The following is a 23,082-nucleotide window of genomic DNA, read 5'->3' as shown; positions in this document are numbered from 1 at the left end:
GTAATGTAGTGCGAAAAAACTTGTGTCAAACAGCACTTACACAAGGAAGCTTGAAACTAGATTATACTGTACATAATCCTAAAATCTTGCAGTTTTCATTCTCACCACTGGTACTTAAACTAAGCTGAGACTTCCTGTTGTGTCTGTGGTGATAAGAGGAGGCTGCAGTAAAGTGATCTGTATAGCATTACAGTGTCATGTGACACCAGTACATAGAGGAGACAATAGCAGCTCCCTGTGGAATGACCTCTTCAAAAGTCACAGAGTATGCTCAGTAATGTTTTAACATTCATCCCAAGGGAACAGACTCTTGTCTGTTGTCGTCTATGTCCATGAGCCAGGCTGTAACGCATGTCACTAAATGCTGTTGAAAACAGCTCAGGTAAGATGGTCGTCCCCATAACAATGTACAAAAATTGAAATAAAAAAAATGACAGTCAGAAAATAGAAACAGATTAGAAGAAAAGAACAAGTTTTAGTAATACAAAATCTAGGTGACACATTCCCTTTAACCGCCAAGTCACTTCCAATGTCCACCCTGCATCCCAAAAAACATGGAATAAAAAGCAACCAAAAACTTTTACCCTAATAAAAACTACAGCTCACCCCACAAAAATAAGTTCTTACACAGGTATCTCCACCCTTCCTTTTTAAAGGAAAAGTTGTGATTTTTTTTTTAATGTATTATATGGGGAAAGGTTAAATTAAAAACATGACCAATTCAGCAAAAAACAAGCCCTTATTATGATAAAGTTAAGTGTTATGGCTCTTAGAAGTAAAAACAACAACTAAATTTGGCTACATCCCTTAGTGGTAATAACTTTATTTTTTTTGTGCCTAATGATTGTAAAAACCCTGTTGGTTCTTACTTTTGTGTATATTTTTCTGCATTTTTAATGTAAAAGCTGTAACGGCGGTTTTAATTAAAAACGAGTCCCCATATAGCGTTAAGAATACAAATGCTGAGAACTCAAACAGAACAGATGTCCACCTTACCCAATACATACTCAGAACGCTTTCTTCCACTACCTTTCAATGTCGCCGTGACCTCTGAGAGCTGTTTCTTGAATGGTGTGATAATATGGCAATTCTCAGGAGGGAAGAATGTATATTCAACTGTGATGCAAATCCTTGCAGCTGTTATATACGGCAAATACGTCAGCACATCATCTGCTAATAAAATACCAAGGAGCACCACGTCCATTCATTCTTTATCTAAACATTCCTAAATGGCCCCTCTCACCCAGCACATTGGGGTCTGCTCCTGCTCATTTTACACTTGCCGTAACCTGAGCTGGATGAATTAATAGATTTTCGAAGGCTATGTGCACTCTCGCAACCATTATGTTATTGTTCCAATATAACTAAAATGCAAAAAGAAACAACTTTGCTAATAATATTGATTAATCATATCCTGCCACTTTTCATCTCTACCGCTTCAATGCAGACCTTTAAATCTCTCTAGTTACAGAAATAAACCCTGTGTGGTCTAATCCTTCAGCTAGGTCACTGTACATTGACTATAGATGCCTGCACTGTGTTCTTCCTTATATCTGAGCTCACAGCAATTTTTATAAACAGGCTACAATATGGTAAAGGGGTACTCCGGAGAAATTATTTATATTTTGCTGATACATTGCTTTAATAAAGTTATATGAGTTTGTAATATAACTTTATCAAAGTAAATGTATAACTATTTACTTTTTCACTTCCATTGCCTGGCAGCGTTAAAGCGACACTGTACCCACAATCTGTCCCCCCCAAACCGTTTGTACCTTAAGATAGCTGCTTTTATTCAAAGATCTGTCCTGAGGTCCGTTCGCCAGGTTATTCAGTTTTTCTCCTAAAAAACAACTTTTAGACTTGCAGCCCTGTGTCAAACGGCCGTGGTCTAGAAAATCTGTGCCCTAACTTTGCACCACCCCTCTGTCCCTCCTCCCCACCCTCTTCATCACCCTTTTCACCCCCTAGAACATTTTCTCCTCTCTGAACATTGCACAGGTGCCTTAACGATTCAGCCCATGTGCTGTACTGACACAGGTGATGAATAGGAGACAATATGCCTGGAGCATTCCTAATGATGGAGAGGGTGGGGAGGAGGGACGGAGGGGTGGTGCAAAGTTAGGGCACAGATATTCTAGGCCACGGCCGTTTGACACAGGGCTGCCAGTTTAAAAGTTGTTTTTTAGGACAATGACTGTATCACCTACCGAACGGACCCCAGGACGGATCTTGGATTAAAAGCAGCTATCTGAAGGTACAAGCGGTTTTGGGTGGGGGGGGGGGCAGATTGTGGGTACAGAGTCTCTTTAAAGGGAAATATATTCCCCTCTGTTGGCACTATTAGTGTTAGGAATCTTAGAAAAAAAATGAACTCAAGAACTAGGGTTAGTTAGGGGAAAGATCAGAAGCAACATGACAAAATATTACTTTATTAAAAGAGTAGTAGATGCCTGTAACAAGCTTTCAGCAGAAGTGGTTGGTAGATCTACAATAACACAATTTAAACCTGCCTGGGATAAACATATATCTATCCTAAGATAATAAGAAGGAAAATGCTAAAAGGGCAGACTAGATGTACCTAGTGGTCTTTTTATATTTTTCTGTTTCTATGAATTGCTGGGCTGTCCTTGATCACCTGCTCTGATCAAGCACTGCCATCCAGCGCTATATAGAACAGGGTCCTATTCTCCCATGTACTGTAAAGTCTTATAAACAGTACACGAGGAGAGGCTGTCCAACACGATTGCTATGCGGCCCGTTCTTGGGAATAAACTGGCAGCATGCACAGGAACTAGGCCGCGGTTTAAAAAAAGGACTGCGGCACCGGCATCCCCATGCTGGCGCCAGTCTACTCATGGAAAAAAAACAAAAAACAATGTACCTAATTGTACATTCGCTTTAATAAATCTGACTGTTAGGGCCCTATTACACCAACAGATTATCTGAAGGATAATTTTTAATCCAAAGTCAGGATTGAATTTGAAAAGAGGAGAAATCTCAGTCTTTCCTTTAAGACCTGTCCCTTGTTTATAGTCCATTCCTGGCTTTGGCTTAAAAAATCTGTCAGATAATTTGTTGATGTAATAGGGCCCTTAGTGTCAAAACTCACCACAATACAGACTGATTGAAAAGAACATTGGTTTACAGGCTTCAGAGTTGTGACCCGCTGCGATCCTGCGTTACAGACTAGGGGAGTGCATGGCAGCTGGCCGAAGGTCTGACTCTTTTTTGCTTCACAGACTGTAATGAAGGGAAAGAGTTGGATTTGTGACAGCCGGGGAGAGATGCATGCTACCATGCACATTTTCCCTGACTGTATGTCAGGATTGCAGTGGGTCTGATCAGTGAGGCAACCAGTAACCTTAGACTTGTCTGATGACATCCAAAAATAGGAAAGTCTGTATTTTAGCCACAGTGGCATGCAAACTGCACAATGTGAACAGAGGTGTTGGAGTTCTGACCATGCTGGGTGTGTGTGGGGTCTCTTTAAGCTCTTAGTCACATATAACTTGTTCTCTTCGTTACTGCCTCTGGGACAAACAAGGCGGATGTTTTGCCAGCCTCCCATCGGCTGTATCTCTGGGGTTTTAGCAGGTCTCAGGAGTGAGATGCACTGCAATCAGTTACTTTTGACATGTCTTCAGACATGTCAAAAGTCAATGGAAATTACAGTTACTGTAGGTTTAAAAAAATGTTAACTGGTGACCATTATTACTAGAGATGAGCGAATTTGCCGAAGTTCAGGTTCGTATGCACCTGAACTATCGGCTTCTGATTCCCGCTGTCTGCAGCCTCTGTAAACAGGGTGGATACAGCGTAAGGACAACTGGACAGTGCCAATGTCTGTATCCCAGTTTTCCGGGCGGTCCGTAAGGGTGTATCCACCCTGTTCACAGAGGCTGCAGACAGCGGGAATCAGAAGCCAATAGTTCACGTTCATACGAACCCGAACTTTAGCAAATTCGCTCATCTCTAATTATTACCTAAATTCTTAGATTACTAAAGGGGTAAGGTAAAATACATTCTGAATTATCCCTTCTCCTGGGGGCTAACAATTCATTTCATACATGCCATATCTTTTCTGTCTCCTTCCTCCAGTTTTAAGCCTGCTGCTTTTGCTAAAGACACAAAACCGTACGTGAGCTGTTCACTTTGTCTCCCCCTCCTCCCTTCCGAGACGGCTCATGTAAATAGAGTCCCTGGCAGGCTGTTTCTGCTTTATTTGAGGCCGGGAGGATTAATAACTGTGAGTTCACAATTAACCTGACTTTAGATCACCCTCCCAGCATCATAGAGTATAGGAACAGCCGACCAGGGACTCTGTTTACATGAGCTGTCTCAGGAAGAAGGGAGGAGGAGGGGAAGATGGAGAGAGCAACTCACAATACAGTTGTCTGTGTCTTCAGCAAAAGCAGCAGGCTTAGAACTGGGGAAAGGATTTCTCTAGGAGGAGGGATGATTCAGCATTTATTTTACCAAACTAAATAACCCCTTTAATAATCCAAGTGTTTTGGTAATAATGAACAGTCACTGCTTAAGATTGTTTTTCCTATTTTTCTTAGAAAAATATAAATTTCCCAAATTTTTTACTCTTCAAATGACTAAAATGGGTTTCTCACTTTGATATGTTACTAGTACAGGTAGCTGGCTGTGCTTTTGTTTTTGGCATAGGTCCCCAAATTAGACAAATGTTATATTAATTTTCTCATTTGGACGAAAACAAACAGAAGAACAAACCTCTCTCTGTACTATTGTTTGGGGGCAGCCTAGTATTCGGACAGATCCGCTTTAACGTAAGTTTGTTGGTAAGGGTAATTTTTACATCTTGGTCATTTTCACCAAAAAAGAGTTGGTCCCTACTCTCATAACAGTCGACACTGGCTAAATGTGTAGCTTGCTGCTCCTTCCACATGATGCAAAGAACATTGAAAAATAAGCCACTGTACTTGACAGGTGTCAGTAGAGGCTGCTGCTAAACCTTTTAACAAAGTTGTTGGAGCAAGAATGGAGGCAGGTTCATAGAACGCGACACTTAACTCGGTAATTAATTAGCGATTATCGTAAATCAACTAAAAAATTATTTTGTTAAGCCATAGCCCAGAATAAGGTTTGCTCTCCTATATAGACTTTAAACTGGATTTTCTTGATAGTTGATATTTTCATGTGATTCTCAGTCTGGATTGTTCTGTCTCTACATTAATTTACGCTTTATGACAAAAATCAATGAATGTGACGTTCGTAAATTGAAAAGTGTAACTATATCTGCATTTAACTGATACATTGTTTCTTTATAGGCAGTGCCTTAGAGAAGAAAGGAGGGAAAGAGTTCCTGGAAGGTGTCATTGAACTGAAGAAAAAGAATGGGCCCTTAGATGTAGCTGGAGGTAACAGCTTTACGTTGTGTTTTTGCTAGAACGTTTATACTGACTATCAATCCTTAAAAAAGATAATTATTGTGAATTTGGTGGGGAGTGAACTACCAGAACCCCCATTATTAAGCACATAAAAGCTGGGTTCACGTTACGTTTTTGCAACTTTTTTTTTTTTTTTTTCAAAAGGATGAAAAAACAGATGGAGAAACGAATGCATTTGTGAGCATTGACATCCATTATAAAACAATAGAAAGGATTAAAACGCAATTATTTTTTTTTTTTAACTTACACAAAAATGTTGTCGACCACGTTTTTGTTTACGTAAAAAAAGACAGATGCATTTTCATTCCTTTTTTACCATCAGTCAGGTCGTGACGTGTGCTGCATCAGAAATCTGGGTGGGGGTCCCGGAGCAGCGATCTGGGGCTTAAAAGGCACTGTGAGAGGTGTGGTTCAATACTGTTTGTTACTTTCCCCATGCCCCTGCCTTTAAAAAAAAAAACAAAAAAACAGGCCTCTCTTTTAAGGCTAAGTTCCGTAGTAGTCATGGCCATTGTTGCAACGGCCGTGATTAGTACGGAACCTACGTTGTGCTGAGGGAATCCTGGCCGGAGTGTATACACATAGTATACACTCTGGCCGGGATCCCTAGCGGCGCCACAAGAAATTGACCTGTCAGTTTTCTGTGGCCGCAGAAAACCTTGTCAGTTCACACAATGGAGTGTGCGGCTCCGGCCGCACGCTCCATTGTGTGCAGTGGGGAATTCTGATGTGGGCACGCACAGATACGCCCGCATCCGAATTCAGCTGCGATGAAGATCATCCGGCTGGTACTGCAGTACCGTCCGGGATGATCTTTTCTGTGACCGGCTGTTCCGTGACCCAGCCAGTCTCTTAGGCTATGTTCACATGTTGTAAGTCTATAAGCTCTGATTGCTTAGAAAGTTGAGTATTTATTTGTAATGCAGTAATGGTTCAGTATGTGTCTGTATGCACTGTAAGTAAAAGCAACACCATTGCCCAGGCCATATAAGCAAAAAAGCTTGCTTTAGAAAGGCTCCAATGATCTGATTCTTGCAGTTGCACACATGTAATAGGGGAATACCTTACCATATTAATTCACTGAAGTGCTGAAGTGTGTGTGTTTATGGTCACACATTTTTACATGGTTAAATAATAAGCAAAGAGCCTGCAGAAGTTAAATAGGAGCCTGTTTCTCTGTAACCAATGAATTTTATTTCATTGTATTTCACTCTTCCGCTCAGTTGCATTTACAGTTGTGATAATGGTTTACACAGTATATAAACCACTGGCTGCTTTTTGTTACCCTGCAATATTCCCCCTAGTGTGTGCACTTTCAAGGACAAGAAAACTTCCCAGACACACACCATGGATAACTTCTAATTCTGCAAGAAAAGTTGTAGTGCTAAGGTGAAACGCTTAAGTTGCCATATTGGCCCCATTTTGCATATAATTCCCCATCTGATTACAGGAATGTCAGGTTGTTTTATTAGATTTCTCCTGAATTTATGAAGCATTCTCCATATGCCAAATGAAACAGTGGAACATAAATTAGAACAAATTGGAAATGTCCAGAGCTCAACTTCTTCAATATGTTAGGGAACAACGCCCAACTGCACAATTGTTCCTGGTACTCCCCTTACTCTATGAAATTTATAGGTGACCCGGGTTTTCCTGCAATCACTTTAATTTTGGTCCTTGATGATGGCTCTTTTATGTCCGGGCAGAAAAAGAAAAAGCAATAACATCGAAGGAATGAGCGTGTTCATACCAAATAAAAGCAGGTTTTTTGGTCACCTCCTGAAAGATGTTGATCTGAAGAACACTGGCTTTCAATTATGTGCGCATATTGCAATATTATTGCACAGCAGTGTCTTGAATTGTTTAACTTTAAAGCTGCAGATGTATCATGACACGGATCGGTGAAGTGTAACTGTGAAAATCACCGTTTCGATAAGATTTTATGACCATGTTTGCTAAGAAATTTCATAATTGCGATCTTTGAAAGACGGCTGTGAGCACACATGTGTGGAGACCGCAGGATAAATGACTTCTATAGAATAACAGGGCATACATGATAAACATGGATTTGTGTAGACCGGGGAGCATCAAAGGCACGCAGTCATTACTGATAATTTGTGTTACAGGCTAAAATATATTGGTTCGCTCGCAAGAGCAGATGATTTGATGGCAACTTATTACCTAGAGAACATCTGCCATACATCCATAAATCTGAAGCGTCCTTCAAGCTCGAGGTGCTTTAGTAAATGTAGGTCAGAAGCATAGAATACTGTTTCTGATGTAACAGGCTGTTGGGAATGCAGTCGAGTTGGAGTTCATAGGTAATATTTTATTAGGATAATGTATAACAACTGACTAAAGACAGACTAAGATAGTTCTCTTCAACACTAAATATCTCAATAATGGTATGGTTCCAATGAAACCTTTACTGAGCATGTATAGGATATGAAAAAAGACACTGTAAATGGGCTACCTGTATATATCTTTTATGGGTCTGCCTTGTGACTGAGTGCCACTTCACTATTTTAGTAGTGTTCCAGTGTTGTCTACTACAGGACTCTTAACGCTGAGCTGATGATCTCTAGAATGCGCCCTCGATTACTGATTGTTGAGGGTCCATCTACAGATAATGAGGGACTTAAAGCGACTCTGTACTTACAATCTGACCCCCCAAAACCGTCAGCTGCTTTTAATTCAAGATCTGCTTGGGGTCCGTTGGGCAGGTGATGCAGCTATTGTCCTAAAAAACAACTTTTAAACTTGCAGCCCTGTGTCAAATTGGCATGGCCAAGAGTGTCTGTGCCCTAGGATTGCACCGCCCCTCTGTCCTTCCTCACCGCCCTCTTCACCATAAGGAATGCCCCAGGCAGGATTTGTTCTATTCATCATCTATGTGAACACTGCACTTGTGTTGGATAGTTAAGGCACCTGTGCACTGTTCAGGCAGGTGGTGAATAGGAAAAATCTTGCCTGGGGCACTACTAATGATGAAGAGGGCGGGGAGGAGGGACGGAGGGGTGTCGCAATCCTAGGATATGGGTACTCTAGGCCACGCCAATATGACACAGGGCTGCAAGTTTAAAAGTTGTTTTTTAGGACAATAACTGCATCACCTGCCGAACTGTACCCAAGCAGATCTTGGAGTAAAAGCAGCTATCCGAAGGTACAAGCGGTTTGGGGAGGTCAGATTGTGGGTACAGAGTCGCTTTAAGGCTCTATTACACAGAGATTTATCTGACTGATCATTGAAGTCAAAACCAGGAACAGATTATAAACGGAGAACAGGTCATAAAGGAAAGACTGAGACTTCTCCTCTTTTCAAATCCATTCCTGGCTTTGGCTTCAATAATCTGTCAGATAAATCTGTGTGTGTAATAGGGCCTTTAGTGTGAGTTGATGCCCAACAGCATTGCCCACCACCCAGTGTGCAAACACCACTAATCTCCAGTATGTAGGATTGCCAGGAAGATACTACCAGTCAGCACAAGCAATGATAAAGCACCTCTATTAGTGATGTGCTTGTCAGTGTAATAGCGCCTCTTTACTGTGATACTGTGATACTACATTACTTGTGCCTGGTTGAGCCTCTCCAATGAAAAAAATGAGAATAGCTTGATTTTAGCATCTGTCTACCTAGACATAGTAACTTAAAGTGTCTTTCTCGGTCTGTTGTTTCTTTTCTGCTCAGCCGCAGTTAGCTCTGGTCACGGATTGCCCGCAAAGTTTGTAATCCACTGTAACAGCCCGAGCTGGGGCTCTGATAAGTGTGAAGAGCTTCTGGAAAAGACTGTGAAGAACTGCTTGGCTTTGGCAGATGAGAAGAAAATCAAATCGATTGCTTTCCCTTCAATTGGCAGCGGAAGGTGAGTGATATCTTACTGTTACAGCTGGTACCAATGATGTGCAAATTCACATTTTACTGTGTACAAATATAATCTACATAAAAATGTTATAAAATTTTCTTGTCTAGTACTGAATTATCACTGGCTTTATAATTTGTACTCACAATTCTTCAGGCTTCAGAGCGGAAATCTCCCATCATCACCTGCTCGCTTACTGTCTGTACCTATTCTGATGATTGCCTTTTTAAAAGTGATCCTTTTCATTCAAAGTAGAGTATCTCTTCAAGTGCAGTACAGCAGAGGTCAAACTAGAACTCCTTACAGCTGTTAGCCTGTCTGTGAAGTGTTGATGGTCTCCAGTAATATGTTATATGTTATAGAATTCTGAATGCAGCTCTGGGCTATATTAGTGCTAAATTGTCTTATTAAACATTAAGCAGTTTGATCTATGGGCATTATGATACATAGCAGGAGGGCCCATTCAAATCAATATATAGCTTTGTAGGAAAAGATTTAGTATGTCTTTTCTAGTTCTAGTGCTTATTCTGCATTTAAGAGTCCAGTGGGTAGTACTGATCAGTAACATACAGCTATCTCTTTATGCTTATACCGGCCCTCGTGGACTCCTAAAGGGAATCTGTCACTAGGTTTATGGTGTCTTAAATGAGGGGAACATAACTAAGTGACAGAAATGCTGAACAGGACAATATATTACTTACATCATTCTGTTCTGTTGTTTTCCTTATATGAAGGAGAATATGATTCAGCCCACACCTCTCTCCCCAACCCCACCCTCCAGCTGCTGATTGACAGTTAACTGCCTATACACAGCTTGATAACTGCCAGTCAGCAGCTGGTGGGCAGAGTTTGCTGGTGCTCATGAATATCCAGGACTACTGAGCACACTCACTTAATTTATTGTCCATGCTTTTCAGAAGGATATCTCCAAATTAGCTGTACAGGACCATGTAAGTGATACATCATTCTGTTCAGCTTGTCTGCCACTAGTGTGGGCCAGTTCACACTGACTCCGCTGTGGAATTACGACGATTTTGCTCATTGTTAACTGGCTCTTATATAGGGTGGCATAAACCTACTGACAATGTCTCTCTAAAGTGTACCTGTCACTTGTTTTTTAGATTTGATTGGTAAGGGTCTCAGACCCCCACCGATCACTAGAACAAGCAGCATATGAAGCATGCACATAACCAAGAAGATGTCAAAGACTTCCATTAGGAGGTTGTCTCTGTCATGTGTCTCACAGAGATGAGAGAGAGTGCAATTAGCACGCATATCTCAAAGCTAGTTCTAGCAATTAGAGTCTAAACAGTCTAATTAATCTCTGTTAAAGCAACTCTGTATTTACAATCTGACTCCCCCCCCCCCCCCAAACCGCTTGTACCTTCGGATCGCTGTTTTTAATCCAAGATCTGTCCTGGGGTCTGTTCGGCAGGTGATGCAGTTATTGTCCTAAAAAACTGCTTTTAAACTGGCAGCCCTTTGTCCAACGGTCGTAGCCAGATTGTGTATGCATTAAACTGGCACAATCTCTCTGTCCCTCCTCCCCGCCCTCCTCATCATTAGGAATGCTTCAGGTAGATTTTCTTTTTTTCCTCACCTGTGTCAGCACGGCACATGGGCTGGATCGTTAAGGCACCTATGCAATGTTAAGACAGGAGAAAATGTTCTTGGGGCATTACTAATGATGAAAATGGCAGGAAAAAGGGACGGTGCAAAGTTAGGGCACAGATACTCCAAGCCACGCCGTTTGAGTCAGGGCTGCAAGTTTAAAAGTTGTTTTTTAGGACGATAACTGCATCACCTAACGAATGAACCCCAGGACAGATCTTGGAGTATAAGTGCTATCTGAAGGTACAAGTGTTTTGGGGTGGGCAGATTGTAGATACAGAGTCGCTTTAAGCTCAGAATGATCAGTTTTTTATATCAGCTAAAAGGATACAAGTTATAGTAAAACTATTTTAATAGTTTTGTTTTTATCACCATATTCAACTGCACTTTGTAGTTCTAAGGGTAAAGAGACAAAATTAGAGATGCAGAGATACACATGTAACCATCAAATATCAACTAAGTGAGGACCTTGGTGGCAAGAGCCTAAATCTTTTCCCATAAAACTGTACAGTGGTACCTTGGTTTAAGAGTAACTTGGTTTAAGAGCGTTTTGGTTTAAGAGCTTACAGTTTTTCAAAATTGTGACTTGGTTTAAGAGCATTGCTTTGGTTTAAGAGCTCCCTGTACTGTGTGGGAGCGCAAGTGGGGGAGGGACATGGTCTGTATAGCGGGGTCTACAGCACTGTACTCTGACCCAGGAAGTCTCCCTCACCTTCCAAATCATAACAGATCCACTTCAGGCTGGGGCTTGCATCAGGGGACAGGACTGTGGAGGTAATCTCTTCATAGCTGTAACCCCTCTCTTCCCGGACAGAGAGTGCTGCTATACTGTGCCCACATCTGTCCTGCTCATTCCTTCATGCCCCCTGCAGTCTCTGTCAGTCCTTGTGTTTCCGATCCTCTCCATTACTGTACAGTAACTTATAATATCACATATTCTGCTGTTTCTGAATGTTTGTTTCAGTTGTTTTACATGTTATTCAGAATAATAAATCATTATTTTGGGGTGTGGAACCAATTGTTTGCATTTGAATGATTTCTTATGGGAAAACACTGTATATGATTCTGCTCATTCCTGCTCTGTAACACAATGCTGGTGGATAGGACTGCATTTTCATGGGGACAAGCTCCCTTTAAATATTACAGCACAGCATCAAGGTAAGTAATGAAAGGAATGAATTCTAGAATATCAAATATACTGGGATGGGTGACATCCACACGTACAATTAAATATACAGTCATAAAACATACAAACTTTACTTACTCTGTGATTCTTAGCAGTCAAGGCATTGGTATAGCTACTCTATACACATGGTGCATTCACCATACCAGCACAAAAGATGCTTTTATCTCTTTTACCTGAGTTGATTATCAGCAGTGAACGTGCCAGCCAATAATTGTCTGTGTAGTGATTTTTAGAATTTTCTATATTTCTAGCAGTAAACACTAAAATTACTTTTCATGGCAATCTATTTCACTAGTCCTAACTAGCTGTAACTTTTCCATGAGAGATGTAGAAGCTCATATGCTATAAAATGCTTGCAGTAGACGTTAGAAGGGTTCAGCGTACAGTGCACATTGTTAGTGCTTCTTCACTTTTATGCCTTACATGTACTATAGCTCAAGGATGTAATGTAGCCATCAAGCTATTAGGCAAAAACATCATTCATTAACCTAAATTATTTAGTCTGACACTATGTATATAGGTTTGTCTGCAATCAGATTTACAAGGTGATTTCCAATTTTTATTTCCTCTTCCCACTGTCGTCTAAAACTAGAACCCTATGCAAATTTCATCTCCAATTCCAGAAATCTATTAATAAAAGAACCAACAATAATAGTTATACTTCTTATTCCTGCATACAATAAGTATATAGTGGGCTTTATGGACATTGATAGGAACTCATATTAACTTCATGGAACCACACTAGTTACTTGGTAGAATGTTAACCTAACAGTACATGCTGTAAGTACATGTCATGAAGAAGTATACTGGCAAAGAAAGTGGGTTCTTATTGATATCATGTTAGTCATATCTTTATAAGCTTCTTTTACTGCTCCTCAGTTGCACTGCATAGAACATCAGTAGATGGGGGTGGGGCTTAGCTATTGCTTTGTGCAGGAGAATAGGAGAAAGACTCTGCAACTGTAAGGTTTCCATCCTCCAGGTGATCTTTACTGTCCAAGGTAATTCAAATCTCCCTCTTTCCTTTATCTAAGCAAAAGTAGTAGTAGGTTCAGTGCTTAGTGTAACTTCTTCCTTGCTGTACTGCGGTTGTATGTACACAGTGTTGCCTCCTGAATCTAATTTCTTCCTCCATTTAGTATGCAGGTTTGTCTTTGGCAGTCACTCAGCGCATAATGTAACACCTTCCCGAATGTGCTGCTGATGATTAATTTCTACTAATATAGCCTTTTGCAAAACAAGTGCATCAATGATCCCCTCTCCCCCTCATGCCATTCATAGTACTGTACTGTCTAAGTCATCAGCCCAGCTCAGTGCTCTCAGCCTTGTTCAGTGTACTTTCACTAGCACTATGTCTTGGCATAACAGAGAGAAGTCCTGCCTGTGCTGTGAATGAATAAAATCAGGAAACCTGGAAACTGCCTAGGAAGAAAGAAGGTGCTTTTGGGACAAAATAGGAATAACAATGATAGCTTTATTTGGACAATGCATTTTTAGGGGTTTGCACTCCTTTTGGTCAATTCAATGATAGATGGGGTATACAAAATTAAATACATAAAAAACCAGAAGGGAACACCTTCCTTAACACAAATAAAAGTATCATACAAAGAGTCAAAACCCCACTTACATATTTAAAACTTACTTATATTTAATTAGAATGTTGTCTATTAAGAGGGTTTCTGAGCGATAACTGGCAGATTCATGTGTGAAAAGAAAAATCAAAATGAATATCTCATAGTAGAAACTCTTTAATCAAAATAACCCTATAAAACAATGACATAACTGGAGTGAGTCTGTATGTTCAGAGATAAATGCAACAACTCACTGCCAAGCTAAGCAGCACTATGTTGGGCATATAGCAGAAAGATAGACTTGGTGAGGAAACTGATGACATGAAAACACATTTTTACAGGTTAAAGGGGTTATCCAGCGCTACAAAAACATGGCCACTTTTCCCCCTACTGTTGTCTCCAGTTCAGGTGCAGTTTGCAATTAGGCTCCATTTACTTCAATGAAACTGAGTTTCAAAACCCCACCCAAACTGGGGACAACAGTAGGGGGAAAGTGGCCATGTTTTTGTAGCACTGGATAACCCCTTTAAGTGCTGCCTTATTTCATACACACATACACACAGTGGTGCCTTGGATTAAGAGCAAAATTCGTTCCGGGTCTGTGCTTGTAATCCAAATCCACTCTTAAACAAAGCAAATTTTACCATAAGAAATCATTGAAACGCAAACAATTGGTTCCAATACCCCAACACCCCCCCACCCCCACCCCACCCCCAAAAAAAAAAAAAATTATTCTGAATAACAGGTAAAATAAATGAAACAAACATGTGGATATTTGGATATAGTTGGATATTTAATATTATTAAGTTAAGTTACATTAAGTTACTGTGCAGTATAGCAGTGATTTTCAACCTTTTTTGAGCCACGGCACACTTTTTATACTTAAAAAATCCCGGGGCACACCACCAACCAAAATGGCACAAAATGACACTAAAACAGTACATATTATACATATAGTTAATAATATAGATTCTAAATGTATTTATACTCACTCAGTGTGAAACCTGGGCCTGTTTTCTTCCCCCCCCTGTGCTTCTCTCCTGTGCTTCTCTCTACCATACTTCTCCCCCCTACTTCTCTCCTGTGCTTTTCTCCCCCATACTTCTCCCCCCTACTTCTCTCCTGTGCTTCTCTCCACCATACTTCTCCCCCCTACTTCTCTCCTGTGCTTCTCTCCCCCATACTTCTCTCCCCCATACTTCTCCCCCCTGCTTCTCTCCTGTGCTTCTCTCCTGTGCTTCTCTCCACCATACTTCTCCCTCCTGCTTCTCTCCTGTGCTTCTCTCCACCATACTTCCCCCCTGCTTCTCTCCCCCCTGCTTCTCTCCTGTGCTTCTCTCCACCATACTTTTTCCCCCTGCTTCTCTCCTGTGCTTCTCCCCCCCCTGCTTCTCTCCCCCATGCTTTTCTCCTGTGCTTCTCTCCCCCATGCTTCTCTCCTGTGCTTCTCTCCCCCATGCTTCTCTCCTGTGCTTCTCTCCATCATACTTCTGTCCCCCCTGCTTCTCTCCACCAAACTTCTCTCCTCCCTGCTTCTCTGCGCTGTTTCTCTCCCCCCCCCCCTTCCTCCTCACCTCCTCTGAGATGGTCGCCGCTGCTGTCCGCCTCACCTACTGGCTGCCCGTAGGGCCAGGACGTGATCCTCCAATCAGCGGAGACCGGGAGCGTGGTGCGCTGCGGCGGGCTGTGATTGGATGCGTGCATCACGGCCCGCCGCAGCGCATCACGCAACCACCCACATTATAATCCGCCACTGATCGCTGCGCATTGCCGGGGAACAAAACACAGGGGCACCATAGTTTGGGGAACTCTTCCGGCGGCACACCCGACCATGTGTCACGGCACACTGGTTGAAAATCACTGCAGTATAGCAATCAGCATGTGGAGTATAATGTATAGTAAGTGCGTAAACCTGAAAAAACAGCCGCAGTGTGTATAGCTGAGTGTAAGTGCAGGCACATTATACCAGCACTGTATATAGCTGATTGTGAGTGCAGGCACATTATAGCAGGAATGGAGAGGATGGTAAACACAAGGGCTAACAGAGACTGCAGGGAGCATGAAGGAATGAGCAGGACATATGTGGGCACATAAATGCAGCACTCCTGAGAAAGAGGGGTTACAGCTAGGAAGAGATTAGCTCCACAGTCCTGTCCTCTGATCCAAGCCCCAGCCTGAAGTGAATCTACAGAACGTGTAAATGTAGCCTAAGGGCGGACGTCCTATGTGAGCACTGCTAGTGAACAGCTCAGCTCTGGTCCCACTGAACTTGAGAGAATGAGAAATAGCTGTGCACCATGGAGGGGACCCTCGGGGGCTCAATAAGAGCAGTGAGACAACTAAAATCACTTTGTCACCAATTTGAAGGGTTACTTGAACAAAATCATACAGGTTTAAAAAATATATATTTTGACACAATAGGTACCTTTTAAATAAAAAAGATAAGATAATAGAGAAGAGTACACTGTGTGACTCTCGTGCAGAAATAGACAATGGAGTACTGAGATGTAGTGGCAAATGTTCAAGAAGCTTCATCTATGAACACCTACGCAGATCATTTAGCATTGCTTGTCCAAGAAGCTTCATCTATGAACACCTACGTAGATCATTTAGCATTGCTTGTCCAAGAAGCTTCATCTATGAACACCTATGTAAATCATTTAGCATTGCTTTTTAGCTGAGTTGACTTCTGTGCCAGTATGTTGAGTCTTCTGTCTTTCTTATTGTCAGTGGTAGTCATGGACCAGGCCCTGTACCTTATTACTCAACTAGGAATAGTGAGATAAGAATACCCACATTACAGAACATGTGCATTGTTAGCATTAGGAAAGAAAATTCTTCTTCTTGGGGTTTCCATTCATTTCAATGAAAAGAGCAGTCTCTTTAAAAAAACAATAGAAGCATTCCTTCCATCTACCTGTGTATTCACTGTAGTGCAACCAGAAATGTTTAGTCTTTTCTTCCTGTGCATTAACTCTGTAAATGTTTGTTTGTTTATTTATTTATTTATTTTGAGGGGCGCCTACATATATCGTTATGAAAGGTTATTCAGGAGCTAAAAATATAGCTGCTTTCATACAAAATAGCACCACACTTATCCTCAGGTTGTCTGTGGTATTACATCTCCACTCCATTCACTTCAATAGAAATACAGCTATCACACAGAAACTGTAGAAGAGAGTGGCACTTTTTCTGGAAGGAAGCAGCTAATTCTGGATAACCCCTTTAAAGCTTGATTCAGTAGAGTGCAGGGGTCTAGCTGTTACAATACTGTAAGGGGTTTATACAGGATTAGAATAAAAGTGTCTGCTTATTTTCCAGAAAAGCATCAAATCTGTCCTTATTATTGCAGCTCATCATCATTGTAATGAACTGAGCTGCAAAGCCAGATGCAGACCATGGGCAAGGGCGGCCTACATCCTGCTCCTCTTTACCACATGAGTCTCTCAACGGCTGAGGTAGAGAGTGATCCCTAGACCTCCTTCCTCCTCTGTGTCTTCTGACACTGCATTTTACTAGCTAAGGAGGTGTCTGAACATCTAGAGAGCTTGCAAGCAGGGAAATGGGGACTACTAGGTGCCAGAAGGTGAAAGAGATGCCATTTATTTATTTAAATATATTTTCATTTTTAAGCATCGTAATGGTTTTTGAATTGTAAGTGTCTGCCATTTTTGCTTTGCTTTCACCTGTAAAGTCATAGAATTGCCCCATTATAGGCAATGTTGATCAAGATCATTTTCCAAAAATGATCTTATTAGTAAAGGACCTGAGAATCAAAGTGCATTATGAGAACACTATACAGTACTTTTAGTGGTGCAGCTGCTGAACTGAAAACATCTGTCGGGCAGACACGACTTCTGAAAGCAACAGAAACAGCTTAATTCCTCTTTATAACTGCAGAATAGGATTATGCTTTGGGCAGAAGGATCAAATAAATCATGTTCTACTTCAAGGAGAGAAAAGAGAGTTATGTTCACATAGCTGAAATGAAACACAACTTTTGCGCAGTATTTTTATATGTATGGTGTTGGTACAAATCCCACATTTGTACTTTAAAAACCTTTTTTTTTCCATTTGTATCCATCATCAATAACCCATCTGTCACTTTCTATAATTTTCTTCATGATAACTATAATGATGGTATCATTTTCTATTTCGAATTGTAAAACTAGAATATAAATGATTTTTTGAAGGGAAAAAAAAAGAAGCTTGTTCCAAAAATGAAAAATGGAAGTTAAAGTTCATCTACATCCAGGGTTTTACTTCACAATCCAGGAAGATCACGTTACTGTGGGTACTTCACTTATAGTTCTACTTAGCTGTTCAAGTACCTACTGTACCTGTGACAGTGCCGACTCGGAGACACTGTGGCCTTTAATTTTTCCCCTGAGAAATCAAAAGTTTTTTTTTTGTTTTTTTTTTAAGTTTTGAAGGTTTAACACATTAAATATAATTTTGCACTTGAGGGGCGGCCATCTTGTACACCCTGTTCCAGTGCTTAATGTACACAACAATGTTACACCTTCTTTGTAAGGGCACTTTGACAAACCATGCAAATAACATAAACTCTGTTCACATTTACATTGAAGGCTCCATTTAGAGCCCCACATCTCACATTTTATTACATTTGACATAAAAATAGTAAAGCATATGGCCCTGTTTTAGTGCTATTTCCAGTTAAGTAAGGTAAATGGGTTCTATCCACTGCTTGCCTTTGGTATCCATTGTGAAAAAGCCATCATAGCCATCCTATGAGGGAACAGAAAAATACAGTTCAGAAAACACGTGACAACATTCTTACAGGTCTTAGAGTGGGATACTGAGCTTCAAAACTAATTTTCACAAAGGTTTAGATTTACATTTATTAGTGAGCACATTTATAGAAGCACTGTGTAAAGGCCGTATTACATGGCACAATAATGAGCGCGAAGTGAGTGCCAAACTGCCATGTCAGCTATTGCTTCCTCCTCGATCCCCGCTCGCTGTCTGCACAGAGAGGCTGCTGAGAGAAGCAGGAGGGGCTGTCCGGACGATCCTTAGGTCCTTGCCTATTTAAGTCACTGGCAGTCTGCTAACCCCGGCTCCTATTACACATCGCGACAAGCAGTAGACAGGCCAGAAATCGGCCAATTACAGTGAATAATCGTTTGGTGTTATAGGGCCTAAAGTCCAGAGGTACATAATGGGGAAAACATCAAAGTGCCTGAATTAGAATGGTATTTACTTAGCCAGGAGCATATTTTTATAATGTGGCCTGGGGTACAGAGAACATAAAAAACAGGTGTACTTACCTAGTTTGCTCCCCCGCTGCAGCAGTTTGTTCACCACCCAGTCTCGGCACAATCGTCCTCTTCTGTACTTCTGAGGATGTGGACATGAAATGCAAGCTCAGCATGAAGAAGAGGAGGACTTCAGTGGAGACTGGGCGGTTGGAAAACAGGTCGGGTAAGTTTACCTGTTCCTTACTTTCCTTGTAGCCTGTGACATGTTAAAAAAAACCTGTTCCTGGCTGGACTACCATTTTTAAAGGGACTATTGTAAGATGCAGTGTTTTAGGTGATACAATAGGTGAGATAAGTGTCTGATCAGTTGTCTCCCAACTTTCGGGACCCCCATCAGTCACAAGAACAAACATCCCAAGTACTTATTTCAATCAAGGTGATAGTGAGAGAGCACACTGCCATAACAAGGGACTGCCAAGCACTGCTTCATCACTGAAACAGCCAGTACTTATCAGGATAGGTGAGAGGAGAAGACCAAAAGAGAAGAGCGAGGACAATTCTGAACATAAATGTTTACCATAGGTAGTTGTATCATGGGACTGGCAGAACCCACACCTGTAAAGTTTACATGCCCATTGATTGTAAATGCCTTCTTTATTTTATGTGATACTCCTGTGCTGTACAAGACCTAGAATTGTGGCCTTCATCCCCATCCAATGGGTTTCTTACCACATAACCCCCTCCTGGATTCCTCCAACTGGATATATCTTTAAAGGAGAAGTCAGGCGAAAATTTTTATTAAAGTATTGTATTGCCCCCCAAAAGTTATACAAATCACCAATATACACTTATTACAGGAAATGCTTATAAAGTGCTTTTTTCCCTGCGCTTACCACTGCATCAAGGCTTCACTTCCTGGATAATATGGTGATGTCACAACCCGACTCCCAGAGCTGTGCGGGCTGTGGCGGCTGGAGAGGATGATGGCAGGGGGACACTAAGAAACACAGGGCGCCAGAGGAACACTGAGCATCCCTCTGCCATCATCCTCTCCAGCAGCCACAGCCCGCACAGCTCTGGGAGTCAGGTCGTGACATCACCATTTTATCCAGGAAGTGAAGCCTTGAAGCAGTAGTAAGTGCAGGGAAAAACACTTTATAAGCATTTCCTGTAATAAGTGTATATTGGGGATTTGTATAACTTTTGGGGGGCAATACAATACTTTAATAAAAAATTTTGCCGGACTTCTCCTTTAAGTATGAGATGAAAAATGCTGTGCTTTATAGGTGTGTGATCTAAGATATGCCAAAAACATGATAAAATAGATTGTATAGTAGTAAATATAAAAAGGCAATAGTGTGCTGAATGTACATTGTGAAGATAAAGAATGCATTTTGTTTTTTGTTTTTATTTTTACATTGGGTTGTAAAATAGAAGTAGAGGATTTAAGTCCTTTTGTTTAGTTTTTGTTGAATGTTATTGATATTTTTACTCTCTACCCCTCTGGTTTTACAGAAATGGCTTCCCGAAACAGACCGCCGCACAGCTTATCCTGAAAGCGATATCCAACTACTTTGTGTCTACAATGTCATCTTCAATCAAGACTGTGTATTTTGTGCTTTTTGACAGTGAAAGCATAGGCATATACGTGCAGGAAATGGCAAAGCTCGATGCCAACTAAGCCTCTCAATCCAGCAAACCCCTTCTGCCCAACTCTTCTCTGTACTAAAAATACAACATTTAGCCCTTTTTGCAAGACTGCGCCACGGTTTTTAAAAACCAGGTTCATTTGGGAAAGCGAGGATTCCACTTGACCTTTCCAAATAGTTTTCCTTTGGCACTGATAGCTGGCATTACATTTTTTTGATGCACTATATCTGAGGCGTTCTCATTAATTTACAAGATTTTTATAGTTTTATTTTACTGAGGTATGAAATTATACAGATTGTAGTCGGGAGTATATTGTATTTTGTATGTGGACGACACAGAAGAACTATTTTGTAAATGTGTTGTGGTGCTTTTATTGTTAAGTATGTGGTGTTCTATTTTACCCCTTTGTAAAGAGAGATATTCACATTGTGTCTAATGTCTTTTAGTCCCTTATTTAAACACAAAGTTGTCTTTCTGCTTCTTTTATGGTAGCCCCATTGAATCAGCTTTCTAAGTAACCTCCAATGAATAAAGCAATGTCCGTAATTCTGCACCATTAGCTCATTAGGGATATTTTACAAGCACAAGTAAAGTAAATGTAGGAAGTTAGAGCACTGTTTTAGGACCCAGCAGTAATGAAGCCATCTGTTATTGAAAAAAGTAATAAAACAGATGGGTGGTGAACTTAGAGGGACATTGCTATGGATTACATATTCTGTGCATTAAAATCATGAATTTGCTAAATAAATGTCACATTTTGTTCTCTTTCCTGTTTTTATGAATTTGACTGTGTGCTGTAAACAATATATGGGCCATGCCATTCCCAATATGTGTTTTTAGTGTCTTTATTACAGCCAAACGTCTGCTGATCACCATACGCGTGTACTATAGACACTAAAATGTGGCCACATTCTTTTATTCTGGAACCTGCCTTAAAGGGGTTGTCCAGGGAACAGAAGATGGCTAAAGCTTTCTGCTCCTTGGTGCTTAAACCTTTTCTTTCCCCCAAGATGTTGGGGGACAAGGTCTCAATCATTACATGTAAGCTTGAAGACGCAGTGCAGCTATTTGACACCGCAACTTAGCCCCATCCCTACTTTAGATGTGGAGTCTCGGGAAGTGAGTTCTGGGAAGCAGAAGGCTTCAGCCATCTTCTGAAATCTGGACAACCTCCTTTAAGTTGTGGACATACATAGGTTTTTCATTTTTTAGACCTGTGTAACATTAAGAATACAGTCTAATCTGCCAGCATCATGTTTAAGAGCAGAAGGAGCTGAATTTCGGGCCAGGTAATTATATAGGTAGTCCTACTGTTTGACAGCTTGTATATGTTTGTAAAAGTTTAAGGAGAACTGTCAGTCAATCAGTTAAGACCGCCTACATGGCAGAATGAACAGTGATTTACATTAATAAATGACAAGTTATCCTGGAACTTCTCAACAAGATGCTGGCAGATTAGATGGCATTTTCAAAATAGATTCCTTTCATTTTTTTAAAGTTTTTTTTTTTTTAGCACAAAATCCTTATGTTGCATGTTGATCAAGTCTGATCAACGCTCAAGATCAGGAGGGAAATATCTCCTTTTTAGAGAAGATTTGTTTATGGCTTCTCTTATACTGGATCAAGGTGGGAAAAGGTCTAAGGGTCCTATTACACGGAGCAATTTTTAACGATAAACGATCGCAAGCGAGATTGTTTATCGTTAACCTGAAATTGTTCACCATATTATACAGAACTATGGTCGTTAGTTATGATCGGTACTTCGATCATTATTGCGATCATTACCATGATCGTTTATATCTTCTGATCACAGCAAAACAATGAACAATGTGCAATTACACTGAACGATTAGTGAACAAATGTTGAATTACAGCGAATGACTAACGATAATTTTAGGTTCAGCTCTAAATCAACGACATAAGAACCATTTCTTGATCGCTGCCTGCAATTACACAGAACGATTATAGTTTAAATTTGAATGATATAACAATTTTTCGCACGTCCCATGTAATAGGGCCCTAAAGTTGCTTATGCTGCTCCTCTTTTTTCCCTCATCCACTTGGCTGAAGTTGATCAAAGTGAGTTTTCTTTTTTGTTTCTTCAACCATATGAACTATGTAACATTTGCTTGTATACAATAAGTCTCATGTACATGCACCTTTCATGAGGTTATAGCACAATAAAAACCAGCAGTTCATAATGAAAAATCATGAAAATCTTTTTCTTTTTTGTACATGATATACTAGCATGCTATAAATAAAATTCTTTACATAGAGTCCTCCTTAAATCTGCTTCAGTGTATGGGTAACCATTTCAGGCCTTCATAGAAGGTACACATGTGTAGGCAGATATTCCATTGTTATCTAATTATAGGTGTTTTCCACAGATAAATATAAATTTACTATGTTAGATGTTGTATAACACATTTTTAACTAGACCCATTTAAAAGATGCTCCTCTAGATATTTTTTACATAATTTTTATAGCTCCCTCTGGTGTTTGTTAGATTCGCTCTCAGAAGATCCACCTAATGTTTTCAGCATAGGTCACACATGCTCTGTAGCCC

At 40.6% G+C, this 23,082-nt stretch overlaps 1 protein-coding gene across 2 annotated transcripts in view; it reads left to right on the top strand.

Annotated features, from left to right (window-relative positions):
- The window catches only part of MACROH2A1 (macroH2A.1 histone), a 45,018-nt gene extending 22,294 nt beyond the window's left edge, over nt 1-22,724 (top strand). The window contains exons 7-9 of one of the 2 annotated variants that reach the window (XM_069969623.1): nt 5,298-5,387; nt 9,106-9,280; nt 20,383-22,724. In XM_069969623.1, coding sequence (XP_069825724.1) covers nt 5,298-5,387; nt 9,106-9,280; nt 20,383-20,548 — 431 coding nt within the window. In that variant the 3' untranslated portion in view covers nt 20,549-22,724. The remainder of the gene's footprint in view (nt 1-5,297; nt 5,388-9,105; nt 9,281-20,382) is intronic. The other variant, XM_069969616.1, reaches the window with a different exon arrangement.
- Nucleotides 22,725-23,082: the final 358 nt, after the last annotated feature.

The sequence above is a fragment of the Dendropsophus ebraccatus genome, chromosome 1, assembly GCF_027789765.1.
Source record: "Dendropsophus ebraccatus isolate aDenEbr1 chromosome 1, aDenEbr1.pat, whole genome shotgun sequence".
NCBI classification, from domain to species: Eukaryota; Metazoa; Chordata; class Amphibia; order Anura; family Hylidae; genus Dendropsophus; species Dendropsophus ebraccatus.
The sequence above is the reverse complement of the archived record's forward strand: the minus strand, read 5'-3'. Positions and strand labels throughout refer to the sequence as shown.